The 25,054-nt window shown below is 38.0% G+C and overlaps 1 protein-coding gene across 1 annotated transcript in view; it reads right to left on the bottom strand.

The window, feature by feature from the left end:
- Window positions 1-550: 550 nt before the first annotated feature.
- wdr11 (WD repeat domain 11) overlaps window positions 551-25,054 on the bottom strand; it is a 95,899-nt gene continuing 71,395 nt past the window's right edge. The window contains 12 exon segments of the mRNA XM_020933538.2: window positions 551-3,055; window positions 5,350-5,429; window positions 7,407-7,552; window positions 8,261-8,358; window positions 9,721-9,886; window positions 11,852-11,947; window positions 15,920-16,084; window positions 16,086-16,104; window positions 19,335-19,400; window positions 20,400-20,462; window positions 20,858-20,966; window positions 21,950-22,121. Coding sequence (XP_020789197.2) covers window positions 2,853-3,055; window positions 5,350-5,429; window positions 7,407-7,552; window positions 8,261-8,358; window positions 9,721-9,886; window positions 11,852-11,947; window positions 15,920-16,084; window positions 16,086-16,104; window positions 19,335-19,400; window positions 20,400-20,462; window positions 20,858-20,966; window positions 21,950-22,121 — 1,383 coding nt within the window. The 3' untranslated portion in view covers window positions 551-2,852.

Genomic DNA, 25,054 nt, shown 5'->3' with positions numbered 1-25,054 from the left:
TCCTATATGAACTGCCTACCTCTTACACTTCAATTAAAAAAAAAAAAAGGACCTTGTGGATTTTGGCAGATTTGTTTTTGCAGTTTTCAGTTTTAGGGGGTTATTTTTTCTTGAACATATATCGAGATATATATTGTATATCGAGATATAGCAAAATATATCGAGATATATTTTTTGATCCATATCGCCCAGCCCTACTACATAGACCATGACCCTTTGCTCCATTTCAGTGCAGACTACATGAAGAAATAACAGTTCTACGGTAAGCACTTTTAAGTCTTAGTTCTTTGGATTAAGTCTTGTCAAGGCAGTTTAAGAGGAAAAAAGTAGCACATTAACAGTTTTGTTTGCAGCCTCCACAAAATATCGCAATAAATATCGTACTGTGAGGTTCATACCGTGACGATATCGTATTGTGAGACTCGGAGATTGTTACACCCCTATACATAAACATAGCAATAATATCTCCAAGGAGAAAAGTGAAGTTTTAACCATCCAACAAAAATGCAAGAATGTTAAATGAAAAAAAAAAAAAAAAAAGACTAAAGACTAAATTGTTAACTTTTTATTGTAATCCATATATACATACATCTTTTCTCTTGTTATACTTCATCTTAAAGCATTAGGCTTTAGTAAACAATTAACAATACAAATAATGACACAATTCTTTCAAAATATCCCGTTTGAGGCGTTTTCTCTCCGAAGACCCAAAGGTAATATTTTGTTTGTACAGACAAGCAGCGGATGTTAATGACACAAGTGGTAGTTTATGTTTTTTACAGTGGAGTTGATTCAAAGTCTATGGGTTTGAACAATAGTATGGACTTTCAACTTGCTGGGCCGAGGGAAACATATAGCCTACTCCATAGATTCTTGCATACACAGAAGAATAAAAAAATACTAACACGGAATTCAATGCTCGTTACAATTGATCCATGTATGAAGTTTGAGTCTCCATCCAAACACACAGCACCACAAGGCAAATATCCACACAAAAACTCCACCAACTTTAAAAGAATTATCATATTATCTCTGAGAAGTTTTTTTTTTGTCAAGATTTTTTGCTTGTATTTATCAATCTCGCTTTTTGACAAGATGAGACAGTTAATTGGAGTAATTTACCACACACACACACGATAATAAATTACCTTTCATTGAGCAAATAATAGAAATGGATTACAGAGTAGAGTAGTAGACACCCTAAGTACAAATATAAGGAAAAACGTGAACATGATAAAGGTTTTGATCACGCACTCACCACTAGATGTAAAGAAAAAGATCAAATATTCACCCAGTAATTAAAAAAAAAGGTAGATTTGGTGTTTTAAAAAAGTGCAAAAACTAAACTTTCAGGCATTTGGTTGAAAAGTTTGGAGTCTTGTCACCACTAGAGGCAGTCGCTTTCAATTTGACACAATATGATCGATATGTTAGTGGAGTGTGTAACAAAATACGGACATTTTATACACGGTTCTAATCTTTCTTTCTCTTTGTCATGCATAAAACTAGAGGACAGTTTCTAAAGGGCCAAATCTACCAAAAGGATGAACGCATGTAGGTAAGGTACACTTTATTAACAGCGTAAACAGGGGCTCATCTCCAGTTCTTGAGCTTCGTCAGTACTATTTTAGTTGGAGGATTTTACCTAACCTTATCTCTTATGCATGTTTTTGGACTAGAAATCTCAAGTCTGAAGCTTTTTTTTTCAATATGCAACCTTGTACACAATGGAAAACATTCAAATAATTGTAATAACTGTAACAATAGCATTTTTTATCCGGTGTTTTGTTGAGGGTCTATTAGCTTGAATTTCCCTCAGGATCAATAAAGTATCTCTCCTCTTTCTCTCTCTAACTTAATGTGGGACAAGTGACAACAAAATTGACTGTCATTCTTGGTTTAGAGCGGGCTAAGCGTATCAAAGGGTGGGTACACATTGCATTATCTGGATGTGAAAAAAATAAAGCTTAGCAAATAAACATTCAAAAATCGATTTCATAAAACAATCATTAACAATAACAACAATAACAGTGAACGATATGAGTCCAATCAACCTTTGAGGCAATTTAAGGAAAGTGTTTTGAACATATCGCATGCAAACACAATTGCACATCATCGCACAGTGGTGATATGAAACAGCGAAAACACACTAATCACAACCACACTTCAGTGACATGGACAAACTCATCTTTCTTTTTAGTATGAAGCGCTGTTCCCGTCAAACCTACCACAAGGGAATGAGATGGTGACCTGCACCTGTAGTAGTAGTAGTACTCCCATAATGCATCTGGTAAACAATCAAACTGTGCATGCTTTTTTAAAATGAAAATAAATGCCTGCCTCTCTCTATAAAGATGTTTTGGTTTTAGTAGAATGCTCCACAGTATGGCATTAAATGTATACAACTCCATGGAGACGAAACCAGGACAAGTTACACATCAGATCTATGAAGAGGTAAACCTGCTCTTAACAAGAATCCATGTTTCCCAAGGTATAATAAAACAGTTAAATAATAATAAAAAATTAAGATAAGATTAATGTCATACTGTGGAACATTCCAGGCAAATCAAGAACACTTCTATAGAGACAACGCAGTGTAACTTCATCCACAAAAGTTACATAGTGCACCTTCAAAATCAAGGTCTATATGTTACTTATAGACAATTAGAAGTGGCAACACATTTTGTCTTACTGGATATGTCATGTGCCAAATAATCTTTTACAGTTTTGTTGGTATTTCATTGAAAAAAAAACAAGAGAAAATACATTAACCTATGGCACCAAAAAGCATACACAGTTTAAGTTGTTTACACACACCGAAAGGGTCAGTATATCCTTCTTATCCTCTCTCCTCACTCAGTGCTCTCCAAGCCCACTTCCACCTCATCGTCAGCCAGTAGATTGTCCGGGACGCCCCCCTCCCCCTGGAACAGCTCCTCCATCAGGGCCTCTCCTGCAGTACCAGCCCGGGACGCCCACAGAGCAGCGCCCTCTCTCAGCCCGAGCGTGCGCAGCAGCCGGGCGTAGTCCAGGAACGCTGCCTCGATCAGTTTATGTGCAGTGACGGTCAAGGACAAACACAGTATGTCTCGGAGGTTATACAAACAGATCAGTCACAGTATTAAGACCACTGATAGTAAAATGATAGTTAAAAATCACATGCTCAACAAAATGTGATGCTTGGTGTAATTCTGACACATTTATAGTGGTTTTCAGATTACACAATCGCACATCGAGGGCAGGATCATGTTTCCATATTGATTACATGTTTTTTTCATAAGGAAAAAATGCTGTTTACCATTTTGAAGTTGAACCTGACCATGTATATTAGTACGTACATACCATATTATTATGTAAAAGATTTTAAGTCATGTTACAGTGTTCAGTAATCTTATATCTTACATTATTCTAAAATGTATTTGATCGACATGCTTGAGTAAACCTGTATTGCCCTGAAGCTGAGTATAACGCGGGTGACAAAACCGTGTCGAGTAATACACTTGTATACTATATATTATACGTGAAATAATTAAAAATCTGATTACAACAATTAATATTAAATTAAAAAGTAAAATGTAAAACAATGATCTATGCATCTTAGAGTTTATTAGTAATTTTAACTGCCCTCTAGCTACTGTAAATATTACATGCTTAAATGCTGTGCTGTCATCTGAGACCCAGCGTAATCAAAACTATCTTTCATTTCTCAAGCAATTAAATCCACTTGTCTGTGAGCTGCAGTTTTGGAGATGCCCTGTGCAATTTGTTTGGCCATCACAATGTTGCGTTTGTCAAACTCACTCTAAACTTGTAGCTTGTTCTTTTCTAAACACAAAAAGTTGATGGTGGTTATGATCAGTGGCAGCACTTTTCCTCAAGGTTCATCATCACTCGATACTTTCGGTGTAATTTAAAGCGACTCTGATCCATGTTACTCTGAGAACTATATCTGACTGAAAAATATTATCAGATAAATCTTACAAGACAAGGTTTGGTCAGTGCTGCTGGATGTTATTTATCTTATGTGAGCTAAAACTGACCGATGAACAAACCACCGGTCAAGCCTTGTATTCACTGAAGGCAATAAATAATAAACTTCAAGATTAAATACTGTTTGAGGTGGATCATATTCAAGCAGATAAACAAGGAGAGAATTTTACTGTAGTGGTAAAAACATACAGTATATCTCTTAAATCATCTTAAAGGATGTGTGAAGAATCTCTCAGTCGCCCAGGTAGAATCCATGGCGAGGAGAAAATTCAGTTTGTCGACTGGACAAAAGTTAGTTTGGTTATTGGGTGTGGGGTCTAATTGTTATGCTAATTAGACCCCCACACCAGTACAGGTCAATAGGACTAACTTACTAACAGAAACAGTAAACAAGTAGGTGTGTTAGTTTCAGAGTAGTTAGTTAGCTCCTCGGTGCAGACAGATATAAGGAAGTGTCCACCAGCATTCTGACCAGAACTGAAGAAGCAGCTTGGATGAACTGCGAAACGTCTTCAACCAAATTAACTTTTGTCCAGTCGACAAACTGAATTTTCTCCTCGTCATCTTAAAAGGAGTTTAGAATGACAGCACAGTTCTAAAAAAAAAAACTTGATGTTGTTAACTTAATGTCTACATGCGTGTTTGCCAGTATGTACTATGTTTTGTGTTATTAACATGACCCCGGATACAAGGTAGACATGTTCAAATCTAACATTGCTTTTACTGATAACAATTCTAATACTGACAAATTCTTAATTATAAAAATATTAGACATAAAGGCCAAGGTCTCTCATTTGGGCTGCCAGTTCCAACACCTAAATTGAGCTGGTCACTACCTAAACCCCAGGACCTGCTCAGTGTTTGTGCAGCCTCTCTGTCCGTATACTGAGAATAAGAAAAACGTGTATGTAACCTCAAGATGCAGGGTAAGGCACTGGCAAACCTGGGTCATTTGTGAGTGTAGTACCATGTTTAAGAGTAAAAGCCCAGGCTACAGACCTTACCTTTTAAAAACCGTGTTCAGAAACTTACATGAAAAAGTAAGGAAAGATAGACTTGGAAAGGTGTCAATTTGTGAGCACACTATACTTACGATTATGTCACATTTCAGTTTTATAACACATTTCTAGGCACATTAGACAGTCGTTGAGCTCTTCCTGTGATAAAAATCTAATGATGATGAAAGATGAAAGCTAAAGAGTGTTATTAGTGTCCGATGGGGGAGCGACCCCTATTGAGTAAAAGCTTTCCTGTGTTCAGTGCTCATCTATAGAAAAGGATGAAGTGGAGAGTTATACATTTTATAATTATGGTAAATGTTCCTCCGTGGCAGTAATGGCGTCTTGAAAAAAAGGATATTGGACGTTTCATTGGCCTCCATCACCCCGTACTTCAGACAGGCCTCGATGAAGAGGGCAGCCCGGTCAAACTGACGCATACTGCCCCCGCATGGACACAGGGGGCACACAGAGGTAAATGAGAAAGAAAGAGCTATTGTGTTAGTAACTATTATCACTACAGCCTTGAAAGGTGTGAAGCTAAAGCATACATCATCTTCTAATACTGTAAGAGCTGAGTGCTAAGGTTTGTCACTGAGAAGAATGGTCGATCAATACTGGATCAAGGACCAAAGGCTCTTTCAAAGGTTAAGGTGCACCAAAGAACTTTTGTGGTGGAGTGTCTAATACCTGCTTTCTCAATCCCACACACCGTCTTACTTGCAAATTGTGAGATTTATTAGGACAAACCATGCAATAATATAATAATAATAAAGTAATAATAAATCTCACAATTTGCAAGTAAGACAGTGTGCGGGATTTTTCTCTATGTTCTTGGGCTGCTCCCTCTTTTCAAATGCACCCGTCTAAAGTAACTGATGTGCCAAGTTCAAATTTTTTTACATTCTCAATGAAGATGTAAAAAACATTGTATTTCTAAAAATGCAACAAAGATAAATTTTATGTCACACTGTAGAAGATTCCAGACAAAGCAATAACATCTCCATACAGACAAGCAGGTCCCTGACACCTCACCAGAAAAGTGACATAGTGCACCTTTAAAGAGTCTACCCTTAATTAATACCAAAACTAAACTGTATAATATTAATGAACAATGGTTAAATCAAACCATTAATATTAACAAAACTCTCATTAAATCAATTTACTCTGGTAACGTAATGCAAAATAAGTAGGTTTTAGTACTGCTCTATGACTGGCTATAGTTCCCTCTAAAACAGGGGTCTCCAGCGTTTTTCTTCTGGTGAAAAAAAGCAAAAAAGTTAAGTATTTCAGCTCAAGAAATTGAGCATAGGAAAACCTTAGATGGGGAACAATTACATACCAATATAACATAAACTTTATCTTATTATTCGTGCACGAAGTTTATGGTGACCAGATTTCCAAAATAAAAAAAACTGTGACATCCCAGTTTTTTTTTTTTTTTTTGGTGATTGGTAACAATAAAACTGTGAAACGAGTGCGTAATTAAGGAAAATTGTTAGGTAGAGACCATTCGTGACTAACATGTAAGTCAGTATAGTCACATTTTCTTTGTGTTTGGGTGATTTTTAAGCAGCTTTTTCTGTAACTTGCCTAAAACAAATGACAATTTATGCCTCTTGTTACTGTTGGCAGGGAACAGATTGGTCAAAAATAGGGAAACCTGGGACATTTCTTGTATAAAACTGAGGCAAATCAGTGGTTTTGGATAAATCTGCTGGGGTAGGGGACACAGGGCTCAACACTGGGAATATCCTGGGTAAATAGTACAGTAGTTATAATGGTAGTTCATCAAATTTGAGCCATTCAGTACAATATGTATAATTCAGAAATCCTTTGGTGAGCTACTTAGAAGAGGGTGGAGAGCTACAGGTTGGAGACCCCTGTCCTATAGCCATATATGTTTAAGTCTGCTGCTGCTGCTGCTGATCCGTGTGTGTGTGCATGCAAGCCTCAATCTTCCAGACCCCTGCTGTGATTGATGGATTCAACACAAGCTGGCTCCTCGGTCCCTTCTAGCTGATTGGTGTATCGCCCTAATGCCTGGACAATCCTGGGCCTACATCTGCAGCTGCCACACCTTAAAAGGACCTGCCCCCTGCCACTCTTGACTGCTGTTCTGCCTGTGAACTGCATGCCACACTTGTGTATCTGTGTAGCTTTTGTTAATTTGGTGTTTGAGACACTAGTAGTCTTTTTGTGTTAATATAATTTGTACAATTCTGTCACTTTTAGTTACACATTTAGCTACTCTGTTTAGATCCTCTTTTTGTTAATCCTTGTAAATATCATCTTTTGTTAGTTTTACCTTTACATTCCTTTTAAATAAATTACAACTTTAGTTTTACTATTTACATCTTGGTTCTTTTGTTACTTCCCCTGTCCCAAGCAGAGCTGGGTCGTAACACGGGGCCTCACCTGTGGAGCATTTCTCCCACTTTGTAGAAGCAACCGAGGGACAGCAGCACCAGGATGGCCTTGGACTTCTGGTTGACCTGAGGAGAGCAAAGGTGTTCTGCCCAACGCTTCAGGACGTCCGAGCTCTCACACGGGTTCAGACGCACCTGTCAAACCAGAACAAAACAAATTAACTTTAATACTTTTGTACGTTATTTTCTCTCGCATTCATTTTGGAAGTCAGTAAAGAACATCCTCAAAACTGGTTACTTTTAAATCAGGTAATGCATAACTGTGTCTGTGTATTTTTTCTCTCTAAAAAATATAAAGCCTAACAAGAACTACAGTATTATGAATTATTAACAAAGCCAGTATTATAGCTCACAAAATACTGCTTGATATTTACATGCTATATGTTATTATGACACATGCATGGTGATATTATATGGCTGTATCCTGGCTTGATCCTGGTTTGAGCCCAATTTACTTTTGATGTAGACTTGTTCTAGTTCTGCTTAAGTAACACAATTAGTCTTAGTGTAGTCCCAGTTTGAAAGAAGTGCGTGCAAGGATTAAACAGCCTGACTGTGACTGTACTGTTGCTATCATATCTTTAGGAAGCTTAAAGGAGCAACTGCGAGACAAATCTTCTTCATGCTAATTATATCAGGGTTATTTTATTGCACCAGCGACTGCAGCTGTCGGAGTTAATGAACAACTTTTTAGAACTACGTTGAAGAGACCAATGCATTTTCACACGGTCCCAAAATTCTTATAATGATCATATTCCAGATATACAAGCTACATATCAGTCTGGTGTAAACATGGCTCTATATCTAGTACTTCCTGCTGATGGACACTTCATGCTGAGTTACCTTCGCCAGCCAAGCAGCGCGGTTCCACTCCCCATAGGTCTGGAGGTATCGACACGCATCTGCAGCCTTGTCAATCAAACACAGCAGCTGGACCCCCTCTGACAGCAACACAAACAGACAAATTGTAAGCCTATATGTTCAAGACAGCCACACAAGTCAATACGGCTCTATAGTATTGAAAAGAGTATATTCAGACAGGCAGACAGTCTCTAGGTCTGTAAAAATATTGTGTATGTCTTTCATTTATTCATTTCTTACAGTTGTTGGTAAGGCAAATCATGACAACTATAGGTCTGAGGAAGAAGGCATTATAATAGAAGTGGAAAACTACCTAAATACTTTAACTTGAGATGCTAAGTTACAAAACAAATGCGGAGTGAGTGTAGTTCCAATATTTCTAGTAAAGACATTGTTTTTTTTTTTTTTGTTAGACTTTGTCAGGTGTTAAATCATGATAAGTTTTCTGATATTATGCATGTTGGCTGGGGTGTGCAAAAATATCAAAAATGTGATGATACAGTATCGATATCATGGGCTGCTGTATTGATATATCGTCTAGAGTATTTTTTTGGTATATTTTACTAAATTATTTTGTTACAGTGCTACAGTTTTAATGTTTTCATCAAAGGAAGGAAACTCTGTTATGCAACTTATTTGACTTTTTCACTGTTTTGATGATTAAAATGGGTGTGTTTCATGTTAACTCTGCACAAGAAGTGGTTTAACAAAGACTTTTAGTATCACAGCCACAAATTAGCCATTATTTTTTTATTGAACCGTATTGAAGCGTGATGGCATGTTTTTTTAATGTTAGTTGAAGGACAAACAAGCTTCATGTAAGGAATAGGAGAAGAAGTCTGTTATTTCCTAAAATTACATTAAGGAATGTTTCTGGATCCCAACAGACCATTTGTTGTTGCTAAAGTTAACTTGTCACAGTACACCTTTATGACTACAGTTGTTGCTTGACCATGTATTGATCACTCTGTTTGACATGAGCCTCACACCTGTTGTCCACAACAGTGTATAAAAACTATCCTGAGACTCACTCTCTCTGTCGTTGCATGTAGGCAGTAGAGCCAGAGCTCTGTGTGTTTGTATTAAACCTTCAGAAAATGCTCTTGTGGTCCTCACCTCTTTTTTTATACAGCAACCAGAAAATCATGAAATCAAAGCAATTTGAAATATATGGTGTTGAATCGTAAACTCACTGTATCGAGATATGTATTGTATCGTGGCTTATGTATCAAGGTATTATCGTATCGGCAACTTCTGAAAGATACCCAGCCCTAATGTTGAGTGTATGTCTCATTATTTGGGTCCGGAAAAAAATACATTTCCATATGGCCATTAGTCCTCAGTCAAAGCACTGTTGTTGCAGTAACAGTAAACGCAGAGAAGTTTTCCAGAAAAACTCAAATGTACAGTTTTGTTTGTGTGATGTTAAATGAAGTGTATACCTGCTAGTTTTCCATTAGCGATCATATTGGTGGCCACTAGCTTGATGGTGGACTGAGACGGCCCTGAAGAGGTGATAGTGGTGACCAGACAGGCTTTGAGTGAATCGCAGTAGTAGCTCGGGTTGTCTGCACTCGTCTCCAAGAGCAACTGCACTGCCCTGTCCGTCTGTGACAAGAGACATGAGCAAAAACAGTGAAATGAATCTAACAGAAGAGATATTGTGCTTTTTTGTATTTAACTATAACCTAAGACAACAAAGTAAGCACAAAGCAGAGGAAGATTGATAGATAGACAGAGAGAGCATCCAATATTTTGCATTTGTCTAGATATGTTCCATCACAATTTATTTGTCAATTTGTCAACTGGAGAAAAGTTTTTAAGAGTGAATGCATTTTGCAACTCTAGAGGCTTCTTTGGTTACAGTCACTGTCTTTTATTCATCTGAAGGGAGCAGCGAACTACACTAAAACCAACACACCCTGGTTGTTTACAGTAAAGGGTGGAGAAATATTAAAACTTTTGTCCAGTTAACAGATTATAATTTTCTTTTGAGATATAAATATGCATGTTAATAACAATTCTACATCTTCCCCTCTGATTAGGTCTCACCTGCGGAGGGTCTCTCCCACTTTGCAAGCAAAAGGTGAAAGCAAAACCACTAGAGGTCATGGAGAAGAAAGGAGCCAGGCAACCGCCGAGACACTGCAAACAATGCGCTTTGTCTGGGGGAAATGATGTTGATTATCTCCTCTTTTCATCAGCGCGAGAATGGCCGTCAGTAGCTCATCGTGGGGTCAGAGGAGCGGGTTTATACGAGCTATGTTCTTTCATCAGAGGGCTTCCTGATTGCTCCGTGTGATAGGAGAGAGTGGAGTGGGGACATTGCCAGTGTTAGAGGTGTCTTAAATGCCAAACAGATGAGCCTCCAGGGACAAAGATGGCGGTCCTTATCCTCACACTCGCATCATTAGCTCAGACAGCACGCATATATCCTTAGTGCTATTATGAGAGCATGCATATACCAGCAGATAAGTGGAGGGAGAGGGTGGGTTAGATATACAAGGCCTGCAGGAGTTTATAATGCAGGAAAACAACCAGGCTACACGAGTCATTGCGTTTGGTAAGGGTCATTTGAACAAAATAAAATTGGTTTGTAGAATAGGCAGGGTTGTCAAGAGTATCAAAAGTCAAATGAATGAAACTAAACACTCATTTATGCAAGTATTGATGCTAAAAAGTCACAATAACAAGACAGAAATTAACCTTTCCTGAATCGCTTTAGAATGAATTTGACCAAATGATGAAAATGACATACTACTGTCTAAATGAAGTGTTTTTTTTTTACAATCATGGTACAGTATACTAATCAGTATTGAGCAGGGGTGTAACAGCACATGTATTCATGACAAACCATTTTAGTAAATTGAGTTTGGTTTGGTGCAGGGCAGTGCACGAGTGAGTTCACACAATTTGTGTGTGTTTACCTTCCACCATTACATGTGCAGCTACACGGAAGGCTCAGCTCTTTAATATTCATGAGGGAACTCGTCCGTAATGTTTCCCGCAGAGCTTTATAGTTAGGGTGGCTGCCTTGACAACAATTGCGCCCTGCAGTGACTATGTCCCACCACGTGAATTCTCGCAAAACTATGGTCGTCACACCCCGGTCCTCACTTTCGCTGGCACAGTATCTCCGCTCCCCCTCATTACCCCCCTCGTACCTGTGACCTCTGTCTCTAGGGAAATGGTATTTTCAACCGCTGGGAATATTATAACTGCAGCAGATCTGCACTTAGTACAGACAATGTGGACAAGTTGTTTTTTCTGGTCAAAAATATGAAGATTGAGTAAAAATTCATTCTGGAACTGTTAGTGCTGAGCTTTACTTTCTGAAAAGTTGTATTAGTAGTAGTATAGTTCAGGTAAAATCTATACATTGTAGATCAAATATTTTATCTGCACATACAGTGTTTGAGTAAGAGTAGTAGTAGACGTGGTAGCAGTACTAATAGCAGTAGCAGTTGCAGTAAAGTCCATTAATCCCAGAATATTAAAATTAAAATCCATTCAGTTTTACAGAAAGCATTGTCAGTGTATGGATGTATCATCAGTTGGTGGTGCAGTGCCTACCTGTCCCAGCAGGAGGAGCTGGTCGGCACATTTCTTGGTGTGATCGTAGCTGGAGCGCTTCACTTCCTGCAGGTGAACTCTATCCAGCTGGAACTTCTGCGGCGCACAACAAACAAAATGATTAATTCAACCATCTGGAGACAAAGCAATCAATACAGAGTAATAGGGAAAGACTTTTTGAGCAAATGTGTGGCAGCAAAAGTTGATGAGACTATAAATAGACGGGGAACTTAGCAGGCGAAGAATGCGGCGAGTTGAAAAGTGTAATTTAAAAAGTAATTTCAAAACCTTTAAAATATTCACAAAGCTTTATTACCCCTCACTCTGCTGTTTGTCCTATTATTCTTTCTGCACTTTTTATTACATGCTCTCAATAAAAGATCATCCCACTTTATTTTGAAACATCAAAAAGATAGATTTTTCCCGGTACGACACCTTATTTTCATAAAAGAGATGAGAGAGCAAAGGATCCAATAAAACTGAGCTGTAGAAAGTGAATAAGTGACTGTGCCTGCTGTGCCATGTGGGGACTTGTGTCTCTGTATCGAACGCAAGGTTTTACTTTATTATGATGGATCCTTGTGTGAGCCGGAGCCCTGGACATAAATCGTACAGAGACAGCCCAATCCAGTTTAGTAACTTGGAGTCGAGGGTATATTAGTAATTATGGTCAGGCGGCTGCCATTGGAGCTCCTTTTTTATGACAACAAGAGACTGATGCAGACAGAGCTGTGTGGGCTCTAATGCAGCTATGGGATTACAGTGAGGGCTCACACAATAACAGTGAAAAAGACCATAACACTCGCTTTATTCATTTGTCTTCCCAGTCTGATTTACTTTATAAACTGTTCTAATACCAAGCAATTGTAGGATTTCGGTAATATGGACATACTGAAATAAGAGTGACCTGATTCAAGGTATCCCCAGGTTTGATTACCCCAAATTTAAGACTTTTTAAGACCTTTTTAAGACCACTTAAAAACACCAGATCCAATTTTAATAATGACCAACCAACTACTGTACTATATCTAGAATCTAAGAACCACTGTGGATTAAACCTACACTTCCCCATGATCCATCCAACGTCTTCGTCCACTCTACTGATTGTTACTCATGGCCGACAGCGCCAGAAACCAAAGTATTGTTTGCGTATACTCCACATTAGACGTTCATTCATGTTACGCAATTTCACGTTGTTGTTTTTTTTTTTTTACTCCCTCCATTTAACATTTACAGCCCAGTTGAGCATACAAAAAAGGCTAATGAAATTTAAGACTTCTGTGAAAAAATAAGACTTGGACAATATAATTTAAGGACTTTTTAAGGCCTTAATTTGGGAACATGAAATTTAAGACCTTTTTAAGACTTTTAAGACCCTGCAGCTACCCTGTGATTGTAATCGTATTTTGGTAACTGAAATTATCTGGACTATTCAGACTCCAAAACACATGCCTAAAGACAGCAAAACAAAATTTTAAATAAAAAAGTAGAAGTCGTCAGTCACCACATTTCAGGAGTTAGTCACATTTGTACCACTAAGTACCGGCACAATATGAATAATGTTTAAGTTATTGCTCAGAAATCAACAAAACGCTCTTCATTCATGTGGAAGTGCATGACATGACAGTGTTGTGAAGTACTTCTGGAAGACTATCTCTACATAAATTTGCATTATCTGTACATTTAGGTGAGTAATTGAGTGTCTGGAAAATGGTGCAACATTTGGCACTGGCAAGAATCTATGTCTGCCAGTACAGATGGTGAAAAGTCGAATTGTTCCTTTAATGTTCCACTTGGGGAAAATATGTTTTGCTGTCCAAAGCCAATACTGCAATGCACTTAATTACACGATTGAGTACTTATGAATCAAGTAACAAGAACAGTGATTAAATTTACGTGGTCAGTAAAAATCAGATCACCAGAATAATCAGATGTGTGTGTGAACATGCACCTCAAAAACACCCGGTAACACAAGTTGGGGAATCAACGGTAACTAATGAAGTAGTACAATGAATTTTAAAACAACTCTTTGAATCATTTAACATATCCTTTTGTCTTTGCCACATTACTTTGCCTATTTTTCATAGTTTCTCGTATCAAATCCTACAAAAATGTAAACACTCAGGAAGAAATTCGATTACTCACATCAGATCAAATGGAACTGTTAACATAAATATCTCACTGATTTTATAATTCCACGAATCAAATAATGAGCAAATTTTAGGTGCGCCAAGATTTTCAAATATATTCCTAACAAAATATACATATATATTGAAATGTACTGATGTCTGGCACCACCTTCGACCAGAGTAAACTTCTACATTGAGCTTGGCGACCATAAAACGTGATGAATCTTCGGGGCACACTTTCCCGTCCCAGAACAAACAGAGTGGATAATTAAAGAGGAAAACAGAGGCAGAAGGACTGGAGCACGGTCAGCCATGTCCTCTCCAAGACGAATGATCCAACAATGACGAAGCACAACAGAGCTGTTATTTCAAATGGGCTTATCTCAGTGTGGGATAACGTCACTGGTACAGCATCCGAGATTGATAAGAGAAGTTTGCCTTAAAAGACTGGGAGCTAGTGAGACAAGTCTATTGAAAGGACATTACTTCATCCTAGAACATAATAAAATACTGATTCCCCTAATAATGGAATATGAAAAGTAAGATTGGATTTAGAGTAATGCTTAATGCTTGGATGTGCATCAAATTTGGGATCCTGGAACAGAGTTACTTGCATAATTAAGGTTTGAGATTTTACTATTTTATACAATACAATAGTTTTCTAAGTCTGTCAAGTGCTAGTAATATAATATAATAGTACTTAGTTTAATATAGTATAATAGTACTTGCATCATGTTTGCGAGGTCCTAAATACACTGACAAAAATAGCATTTACAGAAAAGAAAGAAAAAATAAACCAAAACAAAACAAAAGACAACACACAGACAGCATTCACACTGTACAATAGAGGTGTGCAAAAATATCGAAATATTGATATATCCTATCTTTTAATGTGATGATACAATATCGATATCTTGGGCTGCTGTATCGATATATCACCAAGAGTATTTTTTGGTTTATTTAACTAAATTATTTTGTTGCAGCTACATTTTTGTTGCTTGTTTAGAGGAAGGAAACTCGTTTATGCAACAAATTTGACATATTCACAAAAAATGGGCGTTTTCATATGAACATTGCACAAGGAGTGATTTAACAAAGTCTTATACTATCACAGACATGATTAAAGTTTTATTTTTTATTGAACCATATCGAATCATTTTGAAATATATCGTATCGAATTGAAAGTGCACTGTATCGAGATTTGTATGGTATAGTGGCCTATGTATCGAGGTATGTATTGTATCGGCAACTTCTTAATGATACCTAGTCTAACTATACAATACAGGATCCTAAGAGATACATCTCTCTGATTTCATTATCACCACACCTGTATTTGTAAATTAATGAAGAAAACATAAATATTTATGTATTATTCGTTATTTTAGGCTCAGTGATATGAGAGAACAGTCAGAGATATCTTGTGTAGCATTTTGGTACAGTGGACAGGGTCAAAACAGCAAAAAAAAAAAGTATTGGACCAGATAATATAGATGAGAAGCATTTGAATTGAATCTATTCACACAACAAACAAAGCTTCAAGAAAGAGGAGCATGTAAAACAGTGAGTACTGGCATAAGATGAATAAATATAGTTTGATAGTATTACTAATGTGACCTGTTTGTTAGATTGCATTTGGTTAAACCTTTTTGCAGTGTAAAATTTGTCCAGTAGGTTAAAAACGTTTTAAAACTACTGAGTAAGATTGATGGGCATGCTGTTGACGTGTGACAGGTCAGGAATGAAATGAAAAGACCAAATGAAAGCTCTAACAGTAACAGTGGAGTCTATTGTGTGGCCAGAGCAGAGTTGCTGACATTGTCGTCGCCTGTGCTGCCAGTTGCTTTGTAGCCCAGTGATTTCTTATTGGGGAATTTATTGTTTGTCTACAATGTTCCTGCATATAGACGCAGTGAAGTGAAGTGTTTTGTTTTGCACTGACCTGGAAATAGGAGCTTTCACAGAGGACATCGTGGCAGATATCGAGGTGATTCTGAGGCGAAGGTTGAGTCTCTTCATTCTGGTTTTCTCCGCTCGACAAACTGAGGAGCCGGGCCTGGGCGAACGACTGCAGGTAATGGGACGCCACGGTCCAGAAGAGCAGGTCAGGACTCATCTCCAAATAACCTGAAAAAACAAAAAACACAGCAACAGATGAATCCAACCATCTGCATGTTTATTTGATTTTTTCAGTTCAGTTTTTTCAGTAGATGGAAGCCAGTTCTCGTTCCCTCATCTGGCATTTATGCGTGCTCACCTGTGCTCTTTGGACTTCTTCTGTCAGGCCAAAGCTAGCACACTGTCAGACAGCAGTAATATAGATAGCATCCAGTGGTGATATGTTAGGATACAACAGGGGCGGGTCAGCTACTCTAATTATGGAGGGTAGCTTTGAGAGAAAATGTTTCAAATGGATGTCAGGTTAGGACTGAATCAGGACTGAAACAGGAGTGAATTTTCAGTCCTGCTCCCGCCCGCTCCTGCCTGCTCCCGCAAAGAATTGTAATTTTCAGTCCTGCTCACGCCCGCATCTGCAATATTTTGTCCTGCCTGCAAGTCCCGCTAGACGGGGATATTCGCTTTCTTAAAATCTATCAAACACGGAGTAGTGAAAAGGAACTGTCTAAAATGTGAGCAAGATTAGACCACGTCTGCAAGTTTAGGCTGCTTAAAATGCTTTTATTAAGACCAAATAAAATATCCAGCACAAATTATGCATGATAGGCATACATTCAGGTCAGCCATTGTAATTAGCTTTAAGAGAAAGTGTTTCAAATGGACGACAGGTTAGGACTGAATCAGGACTGAATCAGGTGCAAACTTGGACTAAAACATGTTGGAGGTCTGCGCGGGACTGAATTTTCAGTCCTGCTCTCGCCCGCTCCCACACTGTGCAGTCCTGCTCCTGCCCGGTCCCGCTCCTGCCCGGTCCCGCCCGCTCCCGCCCGCTCCCGCCCGCTCCCGCCCGCTCCCGCCCGCTCCCGCCCGCTCCCGCCCGCTCCCGCCCGCTCCCGCCCGCTCCCGCCCGCTCCCGCACGCTCCCGCACGCTCCCACACTGTGCAGTCCCACTCCTGCCTGCATCTACAATAATTTGTCCCGCTCCTGCCCACAAGTCCTGCAAGATGGGGACGTTTGCGTTCTTAAGCTCTATCAAACACGGAGTAGTGGACAGGAATTGTCTAAAATGTGAGTGAGATTAGAACACATCCGCACATTTAGGCTGCTTAAAATATTTTTAATTAAGGCCAAATAAAATATCATTCATCATTTGTATATTTTACTTTACACTCAGATTTAGTTTGCGGGACTGCAGTTTATCCTCTCACCCACCCGCTCCCGCATTGTGCAATCCTGCTCCTGCCTGCAATGAGCTTCCAAAATGTGTCCCTCGCTGCACTGTTGTGCATCGGGTCCTGTGGGTCTCGTGGCAGGCCCGCGGGAGTACAGGGCTCTAAACTGTAGCCAATGAGAGCTAGACAATAAAAGCCGCTTGTCCCACCTAAGAATTCAAGTCAGTTTGTCGTCACCAAATACCAAATGAGGCGTAAAAGCAAAATATGTATACAGTAATAAACTAAATATAAAACAGAGCACGTTAAATTAAAATACTAGTACACTAATGATCAGAAATTGGTTAGATCCGCTGCACTGGCTCCGTTCATTGTCCAGCATTTTGTTCTGTTGTTTAAAATGGCATATCACTACACAGCTGTTGCTAGGATACGTGACCATGTGAACAAAGGCAACTTGTGATAAAAAAAAAAAAAAAACTCAGTGAACCTTAAACATAGGTTCTGCTAATTAGACAATGGGGCAGATTTTTTAGCTTTCACAGGTTGAAAGTGCACGGTGTAACTTTTACTTTGCTGGGAATATTCATCAGTATGGCATTAAAGTCATCTATCTCCATGGAGACAACCTAGTAATGCTGCCAGGCCAAGTGTGGAGAGGGGACCCTGCTACAGTAAGCATTCCTTCAAGCGATTTTTGAGCAATACATAGCAGAACTGACTAAACGCTAGATATGTTTAATGCTATACTATGAAACTTTTGAGGGTAATCCCATCAGAAAAATTTAAGCTGCTTGTTTCCGTGAAGATTTTATTGGAAAGCTCCATGGTGCGCCCTGAATTGTATCTAAACCAGGACTAATGAGGGACTAAACCAGATGTAGCCTGTGCCAATTAAGTAGAAGAGCAGGAGTCTGACATTTCAGGTAAAGTGTGTTTTAAATAAAAATGCAGACACGGGAGGATTGTGCATATCAAGTGAAAGGGCTGCTCCAGATTTCAGATTTATCCTCAGGGGAGATGAGAAGTGGGGCGCAGATCAGAGCTGCTGACACAAGCTCACAACGTCATGCCTTTGGAGAAGATGCACATGCAACGAAAGTACAGCAAAAATATAATCAATTATTTTGTCAGGAGATGTAACTACTTAGCAAAAACGTGACAAATAAACCTCAACTTACTTTTTGCTTTAAAATTGTAATGTACCTGCCGTAAGTTTTAACACTAAGTATACAATGAGGACCAATTCAGGAAAAATGCTGCGTTTAACAGCCTGGTCCTGAAATGGTCCTCATGGCATAGTTAATGTTAAAAATTACAGCAGGTGCATTACAATATTTTTTTTTATTTCTATCATTTTTTAGACTTGTGATCAAACAAAAATCTAGCCTGATTCATCAGCCGCTTTTACTTCGTTTCACTTCGTACGAACCGTCTGACCTTGCAGTGGTACAATTTGTTTGCTTGCTGATAGGTGGGTACTTTTTATCATTTAACCAATCGCTGCGATTTGGTCATGACGTATGTAATGTGCCGCTGACGGGGCTAACTGGTATATTAAGTTTTTCCCAAATCCTGTAGGAAGAAGGGCAATAACGTCTATCCCCTTGATAAAATTCACCAAACATTCTCTTCACTCCAGCTTTAAATCCTCGATCTCGGGAATCGTTGGGTTTTTGCGAACCGTCTATTGTTTTTTGATTCCTGACAGAGTCGCTGGAGAGAAATGAAATTGAGGGGAGGCAACAGGTCCCCATCCCCGCCCAAAATAAATAAATAAAAAATAATAATAAATCCCCAATCCTGAACTCATGGTGTTTCAAGGATGTTAGGAGTAAAAAATGTCTCCATGGAAATAAGATAAAGTAAAGAAGTATAGAAATCTCCATGGAGACAAGCAGGTAGTGGACATCAGAAAACTTACACAGTGCATCTTCAACACGTTCTCCTTTGAGCATCCTATATCAATATCTCAATATCTTTCAGTGAGAAAAACACCAGCTGTCAGGACATCACAGCCTGTACAAAGCCCAGACATGTTTAATTCTTCGTGGGGTGTGACGTACCTGGACACTAGGAGGCAGCGCTGCAGCAGGCTCAGCTCAGGGTCCAGTAGCACACTCTTCATGTCACTGTGGACCAGTCAAAACACAGCGTCACAAACAGCTATCAATGTTGTCACAGTCTACACAACAAGTGACTCTTAAAGATTTTTATTAATCGCAAAGCACAACAAAACCTTCACTCAATCACCCTGATAAATGAGAAAAACTTCATGCACATATGACTTTTATGAATTGCAAAAGGTTTAATGCAAACTAGGTAATGACTCTTTTGTAATTGCTCTGTGAATCAGACATACAATACAGATACGGATAAATTAAAACAAACTGTGCATGAAACAACGGCATCATTTATTTTGTCTTAAAAAATAAACTAATCTATGGTCTATGGATTAATGGACTTGATTCATTGCTGAGGAGTATTTAATGCTGACTTTATCTATGAAACCTAAATGTTTTTTAAAGTGGCTAAACCTGAATAACTTTGCACATTTATGATTAAGATTGCATTAAGTTAACCCATATTCCAAAGATCCTAGCTGATCAATAAATCATCTAATCATCAAATCTTTAGAGGTAATATGCATTATGAATACACACAATCTTTGGAGATTAATTACGCAAATGCAGTCTTCAGTATCTTCTCTATCTACTAATTGGCAGTCTACAAGCTGGACACAACCTTCTGAACACATGTTTTTCACACCTCCAGAGTGACCCCTTGTCTTTTTAATTGAGAGGTCTACATCCCATCCTCTGAGAGTAAAAGAAAAGTGGTTTGGATTTCAGACTTTCAGATATTAGACTTTTTCACAGGGACTGATTAAAAGTCTCTGCTGTTTCATTTCAAGAAATTAATATCAAAAGTAATTTTTATCCCTTTTAATAAGACAAAATTAAAAAGAATCAAAATTTGTTACAGCTAAACATGAGGGAAAACAGTGATTCATTTTTTGTAATTTCGCCCAGCCCTAATGGTCCACTTGTTTTCAATATCTTATTAAGTCTTAAAACATCAGAACATAACTTTAAATCATCGTGTGCGTATTACAAACAGAAAAATCTTACTTTGACAAAGAGTTGAGCTGCTCCTGTATCAGTCCTTTTATCTCATTTTTCTCATTGTAGTCTCTGGAAAAAAAATCTAAATTAAACTCAAATGAACCCACCTGACCTGATTAGACTGGTACACGTCGCTGATTTACACTGAGCTGTAATACATAACTTCATTCACACATTATGCTGAGGTCAGATAACGCTGTGAGCCCACATCTATAAACAGGCTGACGTGTGATAAGATGATTGTGTATTTAACAGCTCAGAAGGCCCACTTCAATAGGACTTTATTACAGTCTCTACACTTCCTTACACAGGCAAATTGGGGATTATTTTAATTTCGAAGTGATAAACGGTTCACTCGGATGGTCGGCACTATCTTAATAATTGCTTCTGGGTTACATAAGTGTCTGCGTTCAACATTGTAATGGTGTAATGATGGGAAACAGTGGAGGAGTAATAGGACTTACACTTGAGTGATGTCCATAGTGAAGGTGCCGGACCAGGGCTGGAGGAGCAGGAAGGCTTTGAGGGTGAGGGCGGCTCGGGGAAGCAGCAGATAGGGACACCACACCGGATCTACACAAATATGAACAAATTATACATGTTTAATTTAATGCTACAGCTAATTTATGAAGGGGGCAATGTTATTCTAGTTACAATATACAGCTGGTTGTTACCTATGCTTTTTTGCAGAAACATATATATATTTTAATCTATGGCTATTTGTTATGTTTATTAATGGCCACTTTAGTGATACCAATTTTGATACATAACCCCCCACATCCAAACAGTCCCCACCGTGTTGTTTAAGTCTCATCTTAAGACCCACTTTTTCTCTCGAGCTTTTAACACGGCGTGAGTTGTGTGGTCCTCTGTGTCTTTAATTTATTTATTTTTATTTTATTTATTGTTTTTTATTGTTTTTAGCTTTATGCATTTTAACACTTTACATTTATTGTTTTTAATTATGATTTACCCTCTTTTATTGCATGAATTTGTCTGTGCAGCACTTTGAAAACTGTCATGTTTATAAAATGTGTTATATAAATAAAGTTGATTGGATTGGATTAAGTAAAAAAAATAAAACAAGATCATTTTAAAACCATAAAATTAATAGAATGTAATTTCCAACAAAAATGATAATATAGCTACATGTCTTATACAAATTTTGATATAGATAAAGACCTTTCTAAAACTGTTCAGGAAAGGTCAAATTTTGTCTTGCTATTTGTTCAAATGAATATCAGTGTCAATATTAGTTCAAGTATCTATTAGAATCTTTAGAAATGTATACTTTTGAGAGCCCTACTTGGCAAAGAATACCTCAAAAAGGAGGAAGCGTAACAATGTAGAAAGCAGAATGATTTAGGTAGATTTCTGTAATGCTACCAGTCAGCAACTTTAGAACAATTTGCATTTTCACTTTGTTGCTAAATATTCTTGCACCTGCACTCTAAATGAGCTTTGTTGCTTTGTAGCATATTTACAAAACAAGCGCACTTTCATCCCAAATAACTTTAAAGCTTTAGTATTTCTTTCCCTTCTGGTCCCCGTCTCACCGGTCAGGTCCTGCTCGTCCATGCGATAACTGGCAGACTTCATGGCCATCTCCAAAACCCGGATACAGCCGTCGTCTGAGGCCAGGACCACTTTATCTGAGGTGCACCAGTCGATGTCCAGGATCCTGTAGTTTACATTTCGCCCTATCCTCATGCTGCTCACCATCTGGACCTGCAGGAGACCAAGGACAAACACAACATGGGCTGATTAGATAATATACATATATAAATTTATGAAGGACATATTTAAGTTAAGGGTCACACTTTATTTTACACTAGTTCATTTCTGGTTCATTGCATCTACCACAATGTACAATGTAACGGTCAGTGTGAAAACCTGTAATAACACTGGACTAAAGATTACATTTAAACCGTTAAGATTACATGTTTATTACACAGGATGTTATATTCTATAAAGAGCAGAGCTGTTTAAATTATCAAGGGTTACAATAAGGCTGTGCAAGTAACTGAATTTTGATCATGATTTTGATTTGTTTGTCAAACGATCTTCAAACTCATGTAATCAAGTTGAAACGATAAAGCTTAATATTTTGGGATATTTTTATATAAATAAGTATATTTCTTTTATTTTTAAATATAGAGATTGTAGAACATCTGGATACATCTGTAGTTTATTTTGGAAACATTTATGTTTTTCTATGCTTTATTTCATGTTCAATGTATATTTTATTCATTTTATGTTTTATACATCGCAAAACTGCTCTAAGGTTCATATTTGTAGCCTATATTTATATTAAATTTGAAAACAAAGTTTTTTTTGAGAGAGAAATGCTGAATAAATGCATCATGTAACTAAAAATAATCGTATAAATATTGGTGATTTCAATATTGACCAAAATAATCATGATAATGATTTTTTCCATAATCGAGCAGCCGTAGGTCACAATGCTTTTTTCTTCAGCTGTTCCTTAACGCTGTTGGAGTTGTAACGTTGTTATTCTAGTCCATGCTAGACACATTTTTTCTTACTGCAAATAATAACATTTTAATCTAACTCAAGGTTGACGACCGGTAATTATCAAGAAAATGTTCACACTTTTGAGGAATGTATCAAACTATTTTTTGTATTAAACGCCAGTGACGCTGTTGATGTTCAGGAAATGCATATTGAGAGTCAGTATTTATTTAATACGACTAAATCAAATTTTATTCAAAGTAATTATTTTGTCATATCGCCTAGCTCCACTTTACATCCTTTTTCTTGCATACCAACTAAAATAAACAACCCGGTCGTAGATTCTATTTCCCATCCAACAACAGGTGCCACGATGGAGATATTTATCCAGTTAATCGGTCAGTGGAAGCAGATGAGAGTAGTAGACTGCACACTGTTGCCTGGTTCCCTCTCTGGATGTTCACAGGTGGATGTGGGAGCCAGTTGTCAGCAGATCAGTGGAGCATATCAGAGCTCCATCTTGTGTTTTCTCCCTTCTCTTACCTCTTTCTCTCTCGCTGTTTCTGTGCTAAACCTGTGCCCCAGTCCTCTGCAGACCCACACATCTGTTGTCTACCTTCAACCATTACAAAATAAAACTAAATCTAATCTTGAGTCCCCTGAAGGAATCCATCTCTGCAACATGATGCTAGTGCTCCACCGGGACCCCTTTGCCGAATGTGCCAGAATGTCCTAAACCTTGATGCATGTCCAAATTTATGTTACTCTGCACTGAAATTTTCACTGATGCTGAGATCAAGGATATAAAAATTACAGTCTGGTTTAAAATACGTGATCAAATTATGAATCAGAGGAAACGTAAGAAATGGTAATCTAAAACAATTTAAATGGATTAAGTCTCCGTAGTAATCTTTTAAATCAGTGTTTCAGTATGTGAGTTAATTTAGAGTTCATTTTATCCACTTTTCGCATCCTTCAGATAATTTTTTGGTTAGAACTACAATGAAATGATGTTATTTAGTCCTAGATTATACCTGACATAGTCTTGTTAAACACTTTTGGCCATTCTCAGAAAGCCAAAACTTTTCTTTGGTGGTACTTGGTGGAAAGTTTGAGAGCTTTAAATTGCTTTCCTTTTTTTCAGAATGACCACAACTTATTCAAGAAAATGCATCAAGACGTATAAAATATTTCATGTGGTTAGTGCTTTCCCAGGGATAATCAACTCTAGTCAACTCTTGTCTACTTTAAATCAGCATGATCTTTGAAACATGGGCAAAGGCAAAAGGTAGAGACATTTTTGGTTTGCATCTCGACAGGCAAAGGCACTTACACATTAGATTTAAAGAAAAATCATAATTAGATATGACCAAAAAAATGAAAGATAGTGTATCTGATTTTTAGCCCGATTCATCAGCCGGTTTCACTTTGTAGAAACCGTCTGACCTTTTAGGATTAGGATTCGTTCACCCAATGGTAGGTGGGTACTTTTTATATTTAACCAAACGCTGCTATTTGGTCGTGATGTATGTAATGCACCACTAAGGGGGGGCTAACTGGTATATTACGCTTTTCCCAAATCCCGTAGGAAGAAGGACAATAACGTCTTTTCCCTTAATAAAATTCACCATACATTCTCTTTGTTCCAGCTTTAATCTTGGGAATCATTGCCAAACACAGAATGTATAGCTCTTTGCAGATTGCCAGGTGCCCGAACTCGCACTTCTGGGGTTATTCCGATTCCTGACCTAGTCGCTGGAGAGAAATAAAATTGAGCGGAAGCACTAGGTGGCGCCAGCCTGGCTACCTATTTTGCCATCTTAAATATATTAAAAACAGAACTAGTTTTAAAAGGTTTGCCGTGGTCCATTCCTCACTTACCTTATGCATTCTGAACATCCTAATTAGTTTTTAAGCACTTTTCACAACACTCCAACACCAGAGTTTTGCCATCATGCTAAAGCTAATAATACCTAGGAAGCTAATGAGCGCTTCCTAATTAACTGACTTATAATTAGACGCAGACAGCACACAGCAGACATATCTCGACCTCAAGAGCTGCTTATATAATATATAAAATATCTGTACTGGGGTAAGTAAGACACATTTTGCTCAAATAAATGGGAAAGAATCGGGTACAGGCTGACAGGCAGTATATTATTGGCATATAAATATTGCCTTTCTGTATC

The sequence above is a fragment of the Boleophthalmus pectinirostris genome, unplaced genomic scaffold (assembly GCF_026225935.1).
Source record: "Boleophthalmus pectinirostris isolate CB_2022bp ecotype Guang Dong unplaced genomic scaffold, ASM2622593v1 HiC_scaffold_5, whole genome shotgun sequence".
In the NCBI taxonomy this organism is placed as follows: Eukaryota; Metazoa; Chordata; class Actinopteri; order Gobiiformes; family Gobiidae; genus Boleophthalmus; species Boleophthalmus pectinirostris.
This window is presented reverse-complemented; position numbering and strand designations above follow the sequence as displayed.